General features: G+C 36.4%; 4 protein-coding genes across 6 annotated transcripts in view; 3 read left to right on the top strand and 1 right to left on the bottom strand.

Annotated features, from left to right (window-relative positions):
- The first annotated feature begins 522 nt into the window (after nucleotides 1–522).
- Nucleotides 523–2,187, top strand: LOC135126548 (ADP-ribosylhydrolase ARH3-like). 2 transcript variants are annotated; one of them, XM_064052578.1, is made up of 6 exons: nucleotides 539–557; nucleotides 616–769; nucleotides 857–1,065; nucleotides 1,109–1,601; nucleotides 1,651–1,846; nucleotides 1,900–2,187. In XM_064052578.1, exons 3-6 carry the CDS (start codon nucleotides 879–881, stop codon nucleotides 2,098–2,100), a joined length of 1,077 nt encoding a protein of 358 aa, XP_063908648.1. In that variant the 5' UTR covers nucleotides 539–557; nucleotides 616–769; nucleotides 857–878; the 3' UTR covers nucleotides 2,101–2,187. The 2 variants fall into 2 exon arrangements, with proteins under 2 accessions (XP_063908649.1, XP_063908648.1); XM_064052579.1 differs by lacking the exon at nucleotides 616–769 and having other exon boundaries at nucleotides 523–615.
- Nucleotides 2,188–9,492: 7,305 nt separating this feature from the next.
- On the top strand, nucleotides 9,493–13,467 carry LOC135127130 (uncharacterized). 2 transcript variants are annotated; one of them, XM_064053475.1, is made up of 3 exons: nucleotides 9,493–9,569; nucleotides 10,814–11,043; nucleotides 11,101–13,467. In XM_064053475.1, exons 1-3 carry the CDS (start codon nucleotides 9,552–9,554, stop codon nucleotides 12,956–12,958), a joined length of 2,106 nt encoding a protein of 701 aa, XP_063909545.1. In that variant the 5' UTR covers nucleotides 9,493–9,551; the 3' UTR covers nucleotides 12,959–13,467. The 2 variants fall into 2 exon arrangements, with proteins under 2 accessions (XP_063909545.1, XP_063909541.1); XM_064053471.1 differs by having other exon boundaries at nucleotides 10,814–13,467.
- LOC135127131 (sialin-like) lies at nucleotides 13,462–15,629 on the bottom strand. The gene is made up of 9 exons (XM_064053476.1): nucleotides 15,392–15,629; nucleotides 15,083–15,312; nucleotides 14,808–15,032; nucleotides 14,503–14,754; nucleotides 14,305–14,457; nucleotides 14,116–14,248; nucleotides 13,912–14,067; nucleotides 13,774–13,859; nucleotides 13,462–13,732 (listed from the first exon to the last, which is right to left on the bottom strand). Exons 1-9 carry the CDS (start codon nucleotides 15,459–15,461, stop codon nucleotides 13,556–13,558), a joined length of 1,482 nt encoding a protein of 493 aa, XP_063909546.1. The 5' UTR covers nucleotides 15,462–15,629; the 3' UTR covers nucleotides 13,462–13,555.
- An 883-nt stretch (nucleotides 15,630–16,512) lies between these two features.
- Nucleotides 16,513–17,241, top strand: part of LOC135127121 (FERM and PDZ domain-containing protein 2-like) — a 238,274-nt gene continuing 237,545 nt past the window's right edge. Inside the window, exons 1-2 of the mRNA XM_064053455.1 lie at nucleotides 16,513–16,601; nucleotides 16,688–16,724. The gene's annotated coding sequence lies outside the window, so the exon portion shown is untranslated. The remainder of the gene's footprint in view (nucleotides 16,602–16,687; nucleotides 16,725–17,241) is intronic.

Raw genomic sequence — 17,241 nt, 5'->3', positions numbered from 1 at the left:
AAAAATGCGATCGATTTTAAATGGGATGAATAATGTTATTTTAATCTTAATTTGCAGTCGCACAAAAGTTTAAGAATCTGTAGCAAATAATCAGTGTACAGTAGCGGTCATTTCTACGGAACCACTCGATAAAAAGTCAAGTTGGTAGCCCTGTCATCTAGTACTTTAGGTCGAACGCGGTTGGTAGCGGTAGTTGATATGACAATCGAAACTAGCACAACACGAATGTTTCGGTTGCCCTCAGCTATGCCGCACTGTATCCCGTGCAGGCTGTATGTTCTGTTCATCTATTTATTAATATAAAATATCTACATTGACAATGGGACCATTCAACCTGTCAAATTTTTGACACATATGTTTTCCCCCAGAAACCCGTCAAGGTCACTTACACCAAACAAACTTTGAAAATTTACACTAGGGAGTGGTTCTATAGAAAAGATCGCGACTTTATATTTATTTTTGAGACATTCTATATACGATTCATAGGAACAATTATGCAACCAACTATACTAGTTGTAATTGTCAATATTTAAAAATATAAATGTTTACTGTTTTACGTAATATGATTCTTATTAGTTTTCTTGATCTTTAATGTTTTCGTTGTTCTTTTCTTAGGTACGTACAACAAAGGGTAGTTTTCTTCTTAAAAATGGAGGGAAATTCATTGTAACAAATCATCCATCTTATCACACTTTTTTGTATAGTCGCATAATATTTTGGCATAAATTCGTTGTCACATGCAAGTTCGGTTTGATACCAAAATAAACATGTAAGCACGTACCTATTTATTGTCCAACACTTGTTCTTGCCTCTGTCTTGTGTCGCAGCAGATTTATTTTTACATTATCATTTTTAGGTTAGCTTAACAATTTTTTCCGATGTCTAACGTATTAAAACACATCAAAATGGACACTAATGTACTGAAAAGTAAATTTCGAGGCTCTTTATTAGGATCATTATTAGGGGACTGCCTGGGTTCTCCCTTTGAAGGAGAACCCATAACCGCAGGCGAGAAAATCGTCATTCAGAGATACTTTGATAAATTGGAGTCCCCAGACCTCAAAGGTAGACGACTCGCCAAGTCGACAAGAACTGATCAAACTTTTAGGGCCCGTAAGGAGTTACACAGATGACACCGCCATGATGAAGTCAATCGCCCAAAGTCTCATTGCTAAACCAGAAATCGACTACAAACACATGGCGAAATTATTCGTCAAAGACTACTTTCTTGAACCGCACCGCGGTTACGGCCCTAACGTTGTAGAGGTGTTCAGTAAGTTGCGGAAAAGTAAGTTTGATGATATTTATAGGCCTGCAAGAGAACAGTTTAATGGAAAGGGGTCTTTTGGTAATGGCGGTGCCATGAGGATTGCACCAATCGCGCTTTATTTTTACAATGATTATAATTTAATGGTGGAAGCGGCTAAAAAGTCCACTGAAATCACACACACGAACTCTTTGGGTGTGCATGGGGCTGTTTTGCAATGTATAGCGGTTCACCAGGCTTTGCTCACTGATCCAAAAGAAGAAATTAAATTTGACCAGTTCTGTCCTGACATTACTAAGAAAATCAAACTAGTGGAACAAGAAGATGATGATGGGTGAGTTTTGTTTATTGTTGACAATTGAAACAACCAAGAGGACGTATAGTTTAGAATTAGATGATGACCATCCATATGAAGACAAGGTTAAATTTGTGCAACATTTTCTTCAAACTAATTATCATGAAGAGTTGGATGAAGAGGTTTGTCAAAATTTGGGGACTTCCATTCTTGCTTATGATTCAGTTCCAACTGCAATTTATTGTTTTTTGAGGGCGCTTAAGAATGATATTGAAACGGTGAAGGTAAGATTCAATGTCAAGATTGTGTTACTCTCATTGCTTTAGTGTGTTTTTAGACTGACAACATTTTTAGAAGAACTATTCAATATGCAATCACATTAGGAGGTGATACTGATACCATTGCTTGTATGGCAGGGGCTATTGCTGGAGCATACCTGGGCGAGGAAGCTATTAATGTTAATATGGCCAAACAGTGTGAAAGTTATAAAGAAATAATAGAATTGGCCGATCAGTTGCATGCTCTTGTTGTTAAATGATGAGTTACTTATTTGCTCAAAATTATGTCACAGTTTATAAATATTTTTTTATCTGTAATTTTAAAAATAAAAATTAGACGGCTGAAATAGGGTTTAATTTATTATTTGAATTTGATGGTTTGTTACGTTACGAATAATAATAATTTACTGTGCAGTATTACTGGTTGCATGCACAACACATTTTAGTCGCAGTGTATAGGGAATTTTAATTTTCTATAGTGATAACACTTACTTTTGCAGTGCATTTTGTCATTTTATTGTGGAGGGTTGGTAAACTGTAGTTTATTTTCAAAATTTGTTAAGTTGTTAATTCCTATCGGTAAATATGCACTTCAACATTTATAGAGACAGCGTGTGCAAAATACTGGTCAATCTTACCTGTAATATTTTTGTGTAGGCAACCAACAGTACTAAAATATGATTTTATTGATTCATTTTCTACATCCTTTCGAATTCGCCCAGTCGAAAAATTCTGTTTACAAAATGTAGGACCTTCACTTATTTATTCGCTTAATTTCTGTTCAGCGTATTCTGTTATATTAAAGGTTCTATTAATAAAATTAGGACTTTTTTTGGATTGAATGACAGCAATAACAATGGGCAATAGTGGCAATAGTTTGACAATTCACTGTCAAATATCAAACTTCTCAGTGCCGCCAATCGTTTGCACAATTTACCTGTGAATTTACATACCAACTTCTTTGATAATCTCTAATGTATATGCAACCAACTACATATTTCTTGTTTGTTCCATTACTTTGCTGTGTTAAAAAATTGGTCGAAGGGTATTTCGATAGGAGTTCCCTCACCTCTGAAATATAATACTACAAATCCAGCTTTTTCGAAAAATTATAAAATTTGATTGGGCGCATTTTTTTTATGAGAACCTTTATAAGTTAAAATAAAGATATGTATGTAACGTTAAAGTAAATGTAAAGAAGCGTGCTGGGGGTACGTTCCAAATGAGTTTTCCCTAACAAAATTTTGTGATGACGTGATCAATATTTTTGCAAAGACACGTATATCACTTTCGATAGATGCAGTGTAATACTAATGATGATAGTATTGTATTCCCAAATTTTCGGGAAAACGGAGTGAGCCGTTTCGATTTAATCAATAAAATAAATTGATTCATTCATTAATTTTTATGAGTGACCTGTATAAGAAATTTAAAAACTTTAATGCGATGATAAATCACAAGTATAGATTCATCATATAATAAATTTTACTCAACGATTTACCATGATTACGAAAACCTTAAAATATTTACAAGATTTTTGCAGTTTCCAAGTTATAATGCAAAATATTGTTGTTGGTTTTGAATTTTTCCAAAAATTTTGGATGTCTAGGGTGAAAATTCGACACGGATTGATACACCACAAGTGCAGGAATATCTTATTCTATGAAATTAAAAAAAACTTTTTATTATAAATTTTGGAGATGACGTCATTCCATTGGTGGTGCGGATGATTATCTAGATTTTTGTTAGTATTTAACCATCTACATGATATTCCTAATGTACATACAAAATATGACAACAATCAGTCCAGTACTTTTGGAGATTACTTGTCTAATAAAAATGGATATATACAGACAGACAGACAGATAGACGGAAACGGGAGACCACATTTTTCGTACTCTAGAGGTTATGACACGTCCAGAAAACATGAAAGTGGCAATTTCGCCAATAGACTGGATTACTATACATACTTCTTGAGCTTACGCTCGAGAAGTGAAAATCGTTAAAACAATCTTTTCTAGTCATATTAAAAAAATTAAATACAGCATTTTACAGGGTCCATTAATCCAGGTCCTGTGGCGGCGTAAATGGGGGGCGGTCCGCCCCGAGTACCAAGCACAAAGGGATGACAACGACAACTCACTGGCACAGTTAGAGAATATTTACAGATGAATCACTCTGCAAAAACATACAAAAAAAAATCAGGACGATAGACAGACGGACAGACAGACAGACAGACCGAAACGGGGGACCTATTTCTTTGAGCTTGGGATGGATATAGGTGAGGCTTAATTTTTGGTAGTATTCTTTGAACAACGCGATACTCAAAAATATGTTTTTTATTTCTTGTAGTGAAATAAGGATTTTGCTCCGCCCCCTCGGCTCACGACGAATACAAAAATCATTACAATTGCGATAGGGCGGGTGGGTGGGGCTTACATTTTTGCCTTTTTTGTCAATATATGTAGTCATCTTTTCACAACAAGAAACTTAAAACATGTTTAAAACGGTAAATTTGTATAGGGAAATATTGATTTTGCAATTACGCTCCGCGCGCGGTCTGACAACGAATGAAAAATTCATCATGATTGAGATCGAGGCGGATGGGTGGGGCTTCTCTCTTAGTTTTATTTTTGAATTAACAGAATTTTGCACTTTACAAAATCATTCTTGTAGAAAAATGAAGATTTTACAATTAAGCTTCCTCCCTCGGCTTACGACGAATAAAAAAAATCATCATAATTGAGGCAGGGAGGGTGGGCGGGGCTTATATTTTGTCTTTTTTTTCTTAATATACATAAGCCATCTTTTCACAACAAGAAACTTAGAACATGGTTAAAATGGTACATTTTTGCAAGGAAATATGGATTTTGCAATTATGGGGCGGAGCCTAATTGCAAAATTGAAATTTCCTTATACAAATTTTCCATTTTAAACATGCTTTCATGCGGTGAAAAGAAATCTGCATATATTAAAAGAAAGGCAAAATGTAAGCCCGCCCACCCTCCCTATCTCAATTGTGATGATTTTTTCTCATTCGCCGTGAACCAAACGGGCGGAGCTTAACCGCAAAATTCTCATTTCTTTACAAGACATTAAAAACATATATTTTTTTCGTCTAGAGAATTAGGGAATGGCACTCTTTGAGTTGGTAGTAAATTTTTGTTGACGACCACAGTTCAAGGACAAATATTGAATTTTCGCGGATGTTGAAATTTTGTTCACTTCAAATTTTGGCGGGATGTTTAGGTTATCATACCGTAAACTCTATTTAATGCAAAATATTATGGATTTGTCAAGTACATCCAATAAAAGAAGGTTGAAAGCTATTTAGACAGAACCTTATTCTTAAAATGTACTAATCTAACTTAAAGACCCGTAAGCACGTTTAGTATTTGTTGTTTTATTATAATATTATGCTGAATAGAAAACCGCCCCGGGTGCCAAACCACGCTACGCCGCCACTGCATTAATCTAACCCTTATTTTCTGATTTATATTTTTAAAAGACAGATTGTCCGCCCTAATTTTTCAGTAAATCATCTGCAAATGCTGTCTCCCTGGTCAGAGAGGGGCCACTTTTCCTCACCAATCAGTGGTGTGAAGAAATATTACACACGGAAAGCTCTACTAAACTTTTTGTATTTCATGTTTGCCTGTTACCATTCGGATCCACTGCGAATGTGTCACCCGCAAAGGTGAGGTTTAGTTCGGACGAGGGACGGCGATTGAAGATTGAACTGGGTTTTGACTGTCTGGGTCTACTGCAATTACAATTTCATTTATTTTCTTTGTTAATTTGGTACCGATTCAGAGTCACAGTAAACTAATTTTAGATAACCACAGGAGTTAGTTTTTTGATATTCCAGGTTTTCTTATATAATTTTTCCTCTACCTAATTAGACAATTATTATATACATGTATTACAGAAGTATTCTATGGATAGTTTGTTATTCTGAGTCAAGGTAGTAAGTAATTTTGGAAGTAATAAATTTTACCGTTAGTGTCATCTTCTATACAATGGCAAGTGCTCTGTTGTAACACTGGCTGTGTTTACTTGTTAATAATCTCAACGGAAGTAGTTAAACTCAAACTACACATTTTACTCTTCTACTTTCAGTAGAAACTAAGGTTCTTGGAATTTATAGCAATACACAGATTACAAATTACTTGGACTTTGGAATTCCGTATCAAAGTGAAGTGGAAAATGAAAAAGAAAATCGATTTGTTAAGTAGTGTCGAGGTAGAACATCTTACATATACGGTGTGACTGAAAATAAATTAATTAGGTGTTGTTTGTCGATTTGACGTAAATCACAGCTAACTCTAATACATTTTATTTTCGATTGTATGATATTAAGACATTATTAGCTCAGAACTTGTTCTTTGTCAAGAAAGTATCGAAGACAAAGAATTTCGAGGACTGTTCTTTAAAACTTGCCAAGTTATAGTGGAAAAATTGTGCTTAAAGCTGAGATGAGACAAATGTGGATTTCAATCCGGAATCGGAGTGTAATAAAAAATAATATCTGGTTGACCGAGTTTCACTCGGCTCGTTTGGTAGTATTAGATCAGATTAGGACAGATAAATATGCGTATAGTATGCATTTTGAAGTACACGCGCTACTTAAAAATACACATTAAAAAAGAAATTCCATAAGCAGTCTTTGTTTTAAACACTGGTAAGTGACATGTAGAGATTAAAGAACAGAAAACTGGAATTATTGTTTGACATCTCATTTGTTACCCAAGTTTTCTCCCTGTCGTTCTTTTTTTTTTCCTAGTTCTCTCTCTCGACTCTAGAAAAAGGTCACAACCACATTCTTACTGCCAGAAGAGTTTCGCCTCTGGTGTGGTTAACATACTGAGTTACCGTGCTCTTTTGTGTTATTCCTAATTTCTCAATCTCAACCCTGCTCCCGAAGATGCCATTTACGAAAGTGTGCGAAACGTTGAGCCCAAAAACTCAAATAACACGGTCCCATCCCCGAAAACGATCACATTTTGACACTGACCGTGGAACCTCTGAAATGAATGCTTGACAAAATAATCTCAATTCAACACACTTTCGTGTGCCTTTTATCCGCTCACTGTTTAGTTGTTGGTAAATTTTCTCACCTCAGGAGGTGAATTTCAACGTCCTCTATACAGTGGAGTATGTTTCGGTACGTACCATTGAAGATAAAAAGGTACGTCAAACGTACTGTCAGATTGTCACCCAAACTTCTCTTATAAAACAATCTCGTGTTCGTTTAGTGTCATCCGATGTTACCTAGCAACGAATATAATTCACCGCCTGAAAATTACTGAAAATGTATGAAGCTGTAATTTTCAGAAGTTAACACTATGATCAATCGATTTTTTGACCCAAAAAACCCCTAACCTGTAAATTTCATCGAAATCGTTAGAGCCGTTTTCGAGAAACCCATTACATATATATATAAATATATATATACAAACTTTGCTCGTTTAATAGTATAAGATATATTGATGTAACAGCCAACCAGGGGATTATATAAGAAAACTTATAAATATTAATTTTAGGCTTTAGGAGGAATAACGAATTTAAGTTATATAGTGGAAACATTTTTTCCAACAGTATTTTTGAAATTCAAGATTTAACAAAAATTGTACTGATCAAGAACAGTTTTTCCTTATAAAGTGAAATTTTAGACCAGGTTATGTAAACAGTTTTCATTCAACAAGTCAAAAAAAGTCATTCAAAACTGTGACGCAAAACAGTGATACTAACGAAATTTAGTCAAAATTTGAACTATATTTGTTTTTTTTTTAATTTTTTACTAACCTATTCCCCTTAGTGCTGGATACATTTAAACTTGTCGTGTTTTCTTGTAATGACAAGACGTATTCATGTGTATTATGTACTTAGAATAATTAATTTCGTAAATCTAAATAAACAAGTGGCATATTCTTGTTCTGGGACCTTCTCAAGCGGTCGTTATTCTTCTGTAGTTTTGAGACAATGAACAATGTTCTGCAATTTTAACCTTTCCCGCCCTGTTACGTAAAGTAAATTGTTCGTTTATATCATTTTGATCGTAAGCTCTAATGCAGATGTGCGCGTTTTAAAGTCCACGACAAAAAGTAATATTAATGTGTAAATTACATGCGGTTGTTTTTCATGTTAAATTGTTAATGGATTTGTTCCAAAACAAAAGAATATTTTTTGATGACGTCATCAAATTTGTCAATAGTAGTAGTAGTCAATAAAGAAATATTCCAATTCAACCTTATAACACTTTTTCGGCGCAGTAATGTTGCATGTTTAATACAATTCAAAATGCATACAGCATTTCCGTATCACATGTGAAAATTTTCATTTCATTACACAATCATAGACATCAGATAAACGGGAGGACTGCTTGATATGTCTTTATTGTTTTCAAAACGAACATGTCTATATCCAGATTCACACGTTTTCATGCGGAAATTGAACAGAATTTCATTTAAGGAATGTAATGTCCTGTCCTACACTACAATTTGTTTCTTTTGTTTATTTAATTAGAAAGTAAAGCATAATGAAAACTGGGATATAATTATATAACACAAAAAAAAATGTTCCTATTGTTAATTTTTATTCTGTTGTGTGTTCAAAAAAATATACAATTAAGTACTCTGAAAGTGATGGTGCTAAATATGAAAATTTTTCCACGGAAAACTGTACAGTTAATTTTGGCAGATTGACTAACTTGGTGATGTCATGTTTTAATGTTTTTTTTAATGCAAGTATAGTACGACATTTGGTGCCATGCACCGGAACATTCGTTTTCAGCCTTATGCGATAACTATCACTTATAACAGTACCATTAGTACTGCTGCTACCAAAGTTGTACCCAACCGTGAGAAATAGGCCAGCTGATTGTGTTTTGAATGAATTAATATTTCGTAAATAAACAGGGTTCCATTAAAACGACCATGTGGATTTTTAGTGTTTTACCCAACAGTGCGTTCACAGCGAGGGTCGTAAAGCATAGAAGGCTACCATTCTTTCCAAACCAATGATTTCATTAAAATGATCATGATCTTTGGAATTTCTCACACAAAATTGATAACAATTACTGCAGCAAAATAAAAAATAATTGAATTGGTACTAATAAAAATTTAATTATTCTACACATCTATTTCATTCCACCTGTAATTTTTAGAATTTTAGCCATTTCAAAAAGTTTAGGTGGTTTAGGGATGTATGTAATATTGCTCCAAAATAAATTATTACTTTTGAAAAAAATTATTTTGAACTTAGTACCTATAGGGTTAGTACCTATATTTGTTTTAATTAGTGAATCTCTATAATTATAGTAACCCTAATTAAACTTATCCCTTAACACACATCAATATCTTGATTAGTAAGCATTATATTGTCTGTAAAACACCTGACATATTTTTTAAATTAGAATTAGGATTGAAAAAAAAATGAAATTCAAGATCAATAAATTTTAGTGGAACTTTAGTCTAATTTTGACCAATTTCACCCATCATTGATGCAGCAGGTACATCGATCGTAATAAATTAATCACTTTCACTGAATACAGCACGTCCAAAGCTCCGGCACGTCCTCGTGGTGGGTGCACGTCAAGGTCACTCCTTCCAGCTCCGAAGACTTAAGAATAGACTTAAGTTATATAGGGAAGTTGCGCCGCGAAGTGAATCAGTTGGTGCAAGCACGTGTTCTGTATCAAGCCACTGCCGCAATGGCAGATTTTTCCAAGGTATGTGTCATCATTTTAATAACAATAATCTATTTGCTGAAAACAAAAGAAATGGTTTGTTGTGAGTAAAGAAAGCGTGTCTTTTAATGCGATTATCCGGCGAGAAGAACGACGACAACGCGGATTTCACTCACTACGAGGATGTCGTTATAAGGTCCCGTGTGGTTAACGCGCGGCTTGGTGTTGGTCAATTTCGGTAATTTAGACTATTGTTGTTTAATCGCGTTTTTCAAAATTCGTTTAAAGAGTAATGCGAATTTTCCGGTTTCAAAATACCGGCAGTTGCGCGGGAAATATTTGCATTAATTTATGTAATAATAGGACTAAACTAAACGTAAATGTGTAAAAGAGCGCGGAATCTAATCAATTTGCATTGTTTTTAAATCAAGGATATGTACGACACTGCCGTGTTCTTTGCGTTAGTGAGCCGACATATGTGGAAAATTGAGCGACGACGTTGCTCATTATTCCATCAAGAGTACTTTCTCTGGAAGATAGTGGCTAATTTGAATATGCGAATTTGGTCTGATTGTGAGTGTTATTGATTCATTTGGTGTTAATTGAGCAAACTGATGATTAATCTTTCTAAATGAACATACTTCCTGCGATTTAATGTAATTGGTTAGTTTGAAACACGATTCGCCTCAGCCAGGAAGTGCTACACTTTTTTTTTCACAGTTACCACTTTTCATGTACAGCTACTTTCAAAAACAATAAAGAAAACACCAATTTTTAATTAAAAGATTCGACAGTATTTTGGTTAAAAAAAAACAATTGTCAAATTGATAGACAATTTACTAACTGGTTATAATTTACTTGAATGAGCTCTTACATTGTGCAACAGTGTGACAGTCACATGATACATAATGGGCAACTAATTATGAAACGTGCCTGGGAACTAGCTTTAAGAAGATTGTTAAAATTCTTAGCAAAGTTCTTTCCCAAATAACAAGCATAAACGATATTTTGATGTCTTTATCCTTTTGTTCCAAACAGTGTTCCCAAGCTCGTTATCGGATGATCGATTGCACATTTGTCTCACCGAATTGTGACGCAATTTGCATATGACAAGGTTAATTACCTAATTCCTTTATCAAAAGTAAATTTTCTGCTTTCTTCGTTTCGGACAAAACCGCCGTAGATCTTATTTTGTGGTAATTAGAGATACTTGACGATTAAGGACAGACGTTCCCCGTAATTTTACGCGAGTTAACTCCAATCTTCAGCTTGTTTATTATTTTTAGATCTCCACGCTGTTTTTGTTGCTGCTACTTTGCAAGAAGACAATCAGTGCAGAAAACGAGTCGAAAGAAGAGCTAGTCGAATCCGAGTCCAAAGACGGCAAGCTTGAAATAATCAAGCAAATTAAGAAAGTGAACGACGATGGGTCGTATACCATCGGGTACGAAGCAGACGATGGGTCGTTTAAAATAGAAAGTAGGGACGTGCTAGGGAACGTCAAAGGAACATACGGGTACATAGACGAAGCAGGTCAAATCAAAAGGGTTTCTTACAGCACCAGTAATTCTAGCGAGGTTTTGGCAAAACCGGAACCTTCTTCCGTCGTCCAAAGAATCCCCAAATCCAATCGGACCCAACAACACACAACGAGAAGACCTGGACATGTCTATTCTACAACATTGTCGACCCCTACGAGTACTACAGCGCTCGAACGAATCGCCAAATTGAGAAAAAACCTATCGACGACGACCACCACGGATAGACCTAATTACAGCGAAGTGGTCAACGTGGAGAGCGAAATTTCCAAAGCCACTAGCAAATCTCCCCATATCGTATACCCAAGTCCCACTCCTAGAATTTTACTGCAAGGAAGACCCATCATTCGGTCCACTCCAGCAACACACACCCAAAAATCAGAAGGACAAATTATTCGACCGGAAATTGTGACCGTGAGACCTACAGAACTACCCCTATTCCGAAGACTCGCTCTGAAGCACCAAATTTTGAACGAAGATAAACCAGTGGTTGACGAACCAGAAGTCAGAAGCAACATTTTACGGAGACAACTATCCCAAGAAAAAGCTAGTTTTGATCCACAACAGCACGTTTTTACGTTACAGCAAGCACTAGGGAACGACGTTACGGATGTTTATAGTGCTTCGGTGACCACCGGTACTCCCAGACCTTTGTTTACGACGACGTCGAGACCAAGAGCTCTCCTGAGCACTACGACGACTCCGACGGTGGTGTCGAGGCCTACGGTTAGATATCCGGTGAACTATCACCGGAATGATCTTCAAAATTTGGAAGCCAACACTCCGGAGTATGTTCAAGAGACAACTACTACTGAGACGAGTGTCAATGGAGTGACGCCCACTTCTGTTCCGGTGGTACAAATTCCGGCAAATCGAGCCACTCAAGAACCTTTGGTTGCCATAAAACACCCTTTTCAACCGGGTACTATTTTGGTACCTTTAAGTCAGTTGCAAGGAAGGGTTGTTCCTTTGGATGTAAATGAAAATCAAGGGCAATATGTGCCACAAAGTGACCAGTATGTTAAGGAAACTACTCCGAAACCGACTCCTGAAGTGGAACCACAGCCTGTTTATGTTAGACGATTGCCACCTCCTCATTTTAGACCTATTCCAGTACAGGTGGACGAAAATGGGTTTATTAGGGAATTCCAAAGGCCACAGAATGTACCACCAACTCCGTATCCTGTCCCAATTCCTGTCCCTGCAGGTCCTAGATACATTAGTAACGACGTGGAGAACGACGTCGATGATATCAGCCCCCCTGTCAGTACCAGAGATTTTCAAAAACTTTTACAACAATTGATAATCCGGCAAACTCGACTAGAACGCATCAGTGCTCTATCAGATCCTCGTCGCCAACCAGAATACTACCAACCAAGGTACAGACCCGTATATCGCCCATCGCCTGTACCGTACTACGTACCAAGACTACCCGAGAACCAACAAACGGGTCCTGTTCAGTTTATACCCGACGACAACGCGCAGTCAAAACAACGACAATTTGTCCACATTTCGCCTCAGCAGCAGGCTGCACTTCGACAACAACAACGACAAGAGCAGGAATTGTACAACCACAATGGTCAGTCTTTCGTGCCCACTAGAAGAGTTGCACGATTGTTGCAGCCGGGACAAAATCAACGACAGGAAGTTAGGGAAGAGTATCTTCCAGCAGATGTGCGAGAAATGTTGCTGTTGAGAATGCTTCAACTTGCTATTAACCCTGCGCTTCCGTTAAACGAAGAGGAAATGGTTCAAGAGACAACTCCTGTGCCACAATACAAGAAAGTTCCTGTAAGGAATGTCGAAATACTGGGCGAGGAAACGGAAGAAGAGAAAAGGTCTGTGAGAAACAAGAGATACAGAGAACCACATATGGGTTATTACGAACAATAGTAGATTCTTGCGTGTTTTGAGTCGAAAGCAAAATTTTGTATATACATACAATGTGCTAGTTTAGAGAACAAAAGATGCTTTCTCTGGATTTTAAAAATTTCAAAAGTAGGTATTAAATTTCAATTTCACCATCATGGTTCTTGTATATGACATTGCTATTTATTAATCATACGATATCACTACCTACTTAAGTTTGAAAATTTCCAAAAAAATCTTTAAAGTATTTATTGATACATCAGGTGTACAATCATCTACACACCACTTCTGACTTTCGTATCTATCCTTACACTATTTGGTGATATTTTGTACATAACTTATTCCAATATTTTTTTACGCATTTTTTATTTAGAGTTGGACCCTTGTGTATAATTAATATAAGTTGCATGCTACAATTATGTAAATATTGCGCAACAATGCCAAAGATGTGAATACCGTACGTGGGAACTTACATACTTGTCGTTTTCATTTAAACAACTGTTCCATTATTACAATAAAACAATTAATGAATATTCAAAGAGTTTCATTTTCTAATTTACATGTCGTAATATGATAATGATGTAAAAAGCACTTGTCGCACGATCTCATTTTTCTTGTGTCTTACTCAAGAACAGAGTCTAGTCTAGATGGTTCCTCGATAGGTTCCAACTCTGGTTCAATATCACCGGGCAAGTTCCAGTCTTGAACTGACCCACTTCCCATCGCCATAAAAAAGGCCGCCGTTGTTAAAAGTACCGCAGACGAAACGCCAAACACTAGTCTCCACCAACCTGCAAACTTCAAAAACAGTCGATTGTTGATTTAAAAGTCTAACCTACTGAGCCGTGTAGACCTTCTGACACGACGTAATTGGCTGCGAGAAGTCCAGCTGCACCAACCGTCTGACAAAGCCCGAAAACAGTCCCTAAAAGAATTATGTCTTAGTTTTCATAGAACAACAACAAAAAAAAGAGTACCTGCAAAATTCGGTGCTATGTCTGCAGCACTAGCAAACACTCCTGCTGGTGTTGCTGCTGTTAGTGCTAACGCGGCGGTATATAAAGCTGCAGGAGCAGCAGGATCGCACCCTGTGTACCCTAACACGAACATTAAAGCCGCAGGAGGAAAGTGAGCTACAATTTGGGTATCAATTTAAAGAAAAAAACTCATGAGTTACTAACAAATGTACACAAATAGTTTTCTTGCTGTTGTTGTGGAAACCACACCCGATTCTCTCACGTGGTCCACTATTATACCAAAAGCAATGGCTGCAAGAAAGTGCCCAATGTGTGGTAACGACTGGAGAATGTCTTGCTACAATTTTTTGCACTAAAGTAGTTGTTTTGGAACGTAGTTTTCTCGTTACCTACGTATTCTATGGAGAACCCGTACACTAACTTAAGGTACTTGGTGACCCCTAGCATGAGAGTGGCGTCTGCCCATTGGCTTCCAACTACCGCAATTCCGCAAGCCCATGCAGGTTTAGAGGTTAGTAATCTTCTCCAAGGTAAATTTCTATGTTCCTTTAACGAGAATGAGCAAAACAATACAAATGACTGAGTACTTACATCACGCTTTGGTCGATTTGGATGTAGCGACTCTTCGACAAACCTCCACCACAAAAAGTACCAAAGAAAAGACGACAAAGCAATAACATAACTGAGCCAGTCTCTGCCAAGACTTCTAACTAATAACGTTCCCAAAATTCCAACAACAGCGTACCCTAAATTTACAGCTGTATACAATGAAATGAAAGCACTAACGTGTTTTGTCTTAATCCAAGTTACTGCTAGCATGTGAGCGGCGGGAAAAGTAGCCCCCTGGAAGTACCACCTTATGTCTGCATACTTACAACTTTGTTGTAACTTATTACCACAAAAATCCCTTGGATTATTCTAATAGCGACATGGCCTGGTGTGAGCCAAGCTGCAGGAACCATAATCGCGACTACTCCAGTCCCAAGAACTCCGGCTCCAAAAAGACGCTCGGCTCCTACCCGTGCTGCTACCCTGCTAGCCGCTAAAGGGGAAACTAAACTACCCCACATGAAAGCTTGGCGAAGAACGGCCTCGGTCTCGTCCGTTCGGGTCATTGGAATCTTAAACTCTAGTGTCTAATTTTGTTTGCAGAATGTGGTGGTACCTATACCTCTATATGTGGAATGGACCTGACGACATGCACCGTCGACTTGTTAGACGGAGGTTGGCAGTACCTTGTGATGTAACTAGTGTTTTCCACATATTCCGCAAATTCGGCCTCTGAATAAGTGGAAGTACTGTTTGCCCTTAGAGCTACAGAAGCACTTTGTTCAACGACTCCGCACAGAACGTACCCAGTTATCACAAATACGGCTAGCATTTGTCGGGAGCCTATTTGATCTAAATTCAAATGTTATAAAGTGTTTTTAGACTCGAATTCGTTGTGGAAGCGTTAGTACATTAGTAGTAAGTTACTTACCGTTGACAACTTTGGCAGCTCTGTGAATTTGGATGCTGCCTCTTTTCAAGGTAGCAAATCCTGACGCCATCGTGGCTTTAATTAAGAACAAAATAACTTTTACACTCTTTTGAAACACATTTTGTTTGTTTAACAGAGATCTAAGCGTCCGTCTAGAACGAGGGTAACGACAATTTTAGATCTTCTTGATAAAATAATTGGTGCTCTTATAAATTAAGCTTCCTTTAACGGCCTACATCATGTTACTGAGTGTTGAGCGTGCTTCTACGTCATTTAATGGAGGTATCAGAGAGATTTATACCAACGATTTTGAACTTTTTGGAAAATGTTGCTAACACTACAACTTGACTAATTATTATCGAATAACTTCATTTTTTTTAGGTTCTACATTCATTAATTTAATTAAGTTCCAGAGTTTGTTTCTATCGTGTACATACATTTTTAAGGAACTAGGTAATTTCCGCAAGTTTTTTGTTATGTATGTCCTATTAGTCAAATTTCAAAATCTGTAATACCATTATTATTCTTACATGAAGAAGTTTATGTTAAGCAAACATCGTAATCTTCCAGAGTTTCTATCTTGTGTATCAAGCTTTATTAAATTAAACTGTATACGAGAAAGACGTTTTATTGTAATTTTATTTTTCAGTATACATGATTCCAGGAAACAGAAATGGGGTTTATTTTTAAATAATTAAACTGTTATATAATTTCATAAAGCCTTGTTATCTAAATAAATCAAATATTTTCTCATGAAAATAATAAAATAATAAAAACAAACTTTTTAAGTGGCGCCCTCCTCTGATCAGCTCCTAAAACAAAATCTCCAAATTTCAACACTGTAAACATACGTAACTGTGTCTTACTCTTTTATGTATCTTGGAAATAATCGAAATAAATAAATAAACAGTATTTTTTGCATCTTGAGTCAAAAATAAACACAATTAGGAAACAAACTTGATAATTTACAGTTTCATGTTTGTAATTCAGCTCGAACTCCAGTAGATGTCGCCACTTTTGCAAACATGAAGGCGATTTTAAACGATACCACCTGTTCCCCCTTTAGACACCGACCAATGACAAGTGTCTTAATTGTTTAGTTTTTGTTTAAATTTGTTACTTTAAGTTTAAACTGTTTAGTGGTGTTTTAAGTTAAAACTTGTGTTCCTGTTCGTTGAATATGAAGAGATCTTGAGAAACTAAAACGGAGGTAATGTTGAAATGAACTTGAAACTCGTAATTCTAGAAGACGTTTATTTACATGATTCTAACCTCACTTTCGTTTCTTTTTTACAGTTTAAAGGGCTTTAAACGCTGCTAAATGAACAACCAGGTGAGTACTACACCTTAACTAGTATTTTTGCGTTGCGGATATCTAATTTTAGCAAAAAATATAAACATTACGTGAAGGTTATTTTTCTGCATTTGTTGTTATTTTCTTTATAATGCGGAGAATAGCAGAAACTACGTTTATGTAGTAAACTTTTAGTTATTACGTATTCGTCAAGCACGGATAGATACCGACTTGACTGTTCTGTCCCAGGAAATGAAATTTTATAGTCTCCGACAGTCGGTGTAACAGGATTTGATTTTCTCGCGATATCATGAAGCAAGTATTTGCGAATTTCTTCCCTGAAATAATTATTAACCACAGTCCAAACACCCAAGGTGTACCAGAACATAACCGCCAAGAAAAAAAATCCTTTAAATATGGCACCGAACATGTTACTGATTGGTTAAAGACACATTATTTTGATACTCAATGTACATGTAATAAGCCGTTTCAAGCGTTTCTTTGATTTGAGGCCACGAAACTAACAGAAAAATTAAAACCGAGTTTCCTATGACAA

Source organism: Zophobas morio, unplaced genomic scaffold, assembly GCF_036711695.1.
Source record: "Zophobas morio isolate AGI-343-1 ecotype UQ-CSIRO unplaced genomic scaffold, CSIRO_AGI_Zmor_V1 ptg000011l, whole genome shotgun sequence".
In the NCBI taxonomy this organism is placed as follows: Eukaryota; Metazoa; Arthropoda; class Insecta; order Coleoptera; family Tenebrionidae; genus Zophobas; species Zophobas morio.
Note: the sequence above shows the minus strand (reverse complement) of the source record. Positions and strands in the feature narration are given on the sequence as shown.

Excerpts from the sequence above, each read along its gene's own strand:
- LOC135126548 (XM_064052579.1), top strand. The coding sequence starts at position 879 with ATGTCTAACGTATTAAAACACATCAAAATGGACACTAATGTACTGAAA. Across the intron at positions 1,066-1,108 it reads GGAGTCCCCAGACCTCAAAG|GGCCCGTAAGGAGTTACACA; the intron begins GTAGACGACTCG and ends TCAAACTTTTAG. Across the intron at positions 1,847-1,899 it reads ATGATATTGAAACGGTGAAG|ACTGACAACATTTTTAGAAG; the intron begins GTAAGATTCAAT and ends GTGTGTTTTTAG.
- LOC135127131 (XM_064053476.1), bottom strand. The coding sequence starts at position 15,461 with ATGGCGTCAGGATTTGCTACCTTGAAAAGAGGCAGCATCCAAATTCAC. Across the intron at positions 15,313-15,391 it reads AGCTGCCAAAGTTGTCAACG|ATCAAATAGGCTCCCGACAA; the intron begins GTAAGTAACTTA and ends ATTTGAATTTAG. Across the intron at positions 14,249-14,304 it reads ACGGGTTCTCCATAGAATAC|CAAGACATTCTCCAGTCGTT; the intron begins GTAGGTAACGAG and ends AAAAAATTGTAG.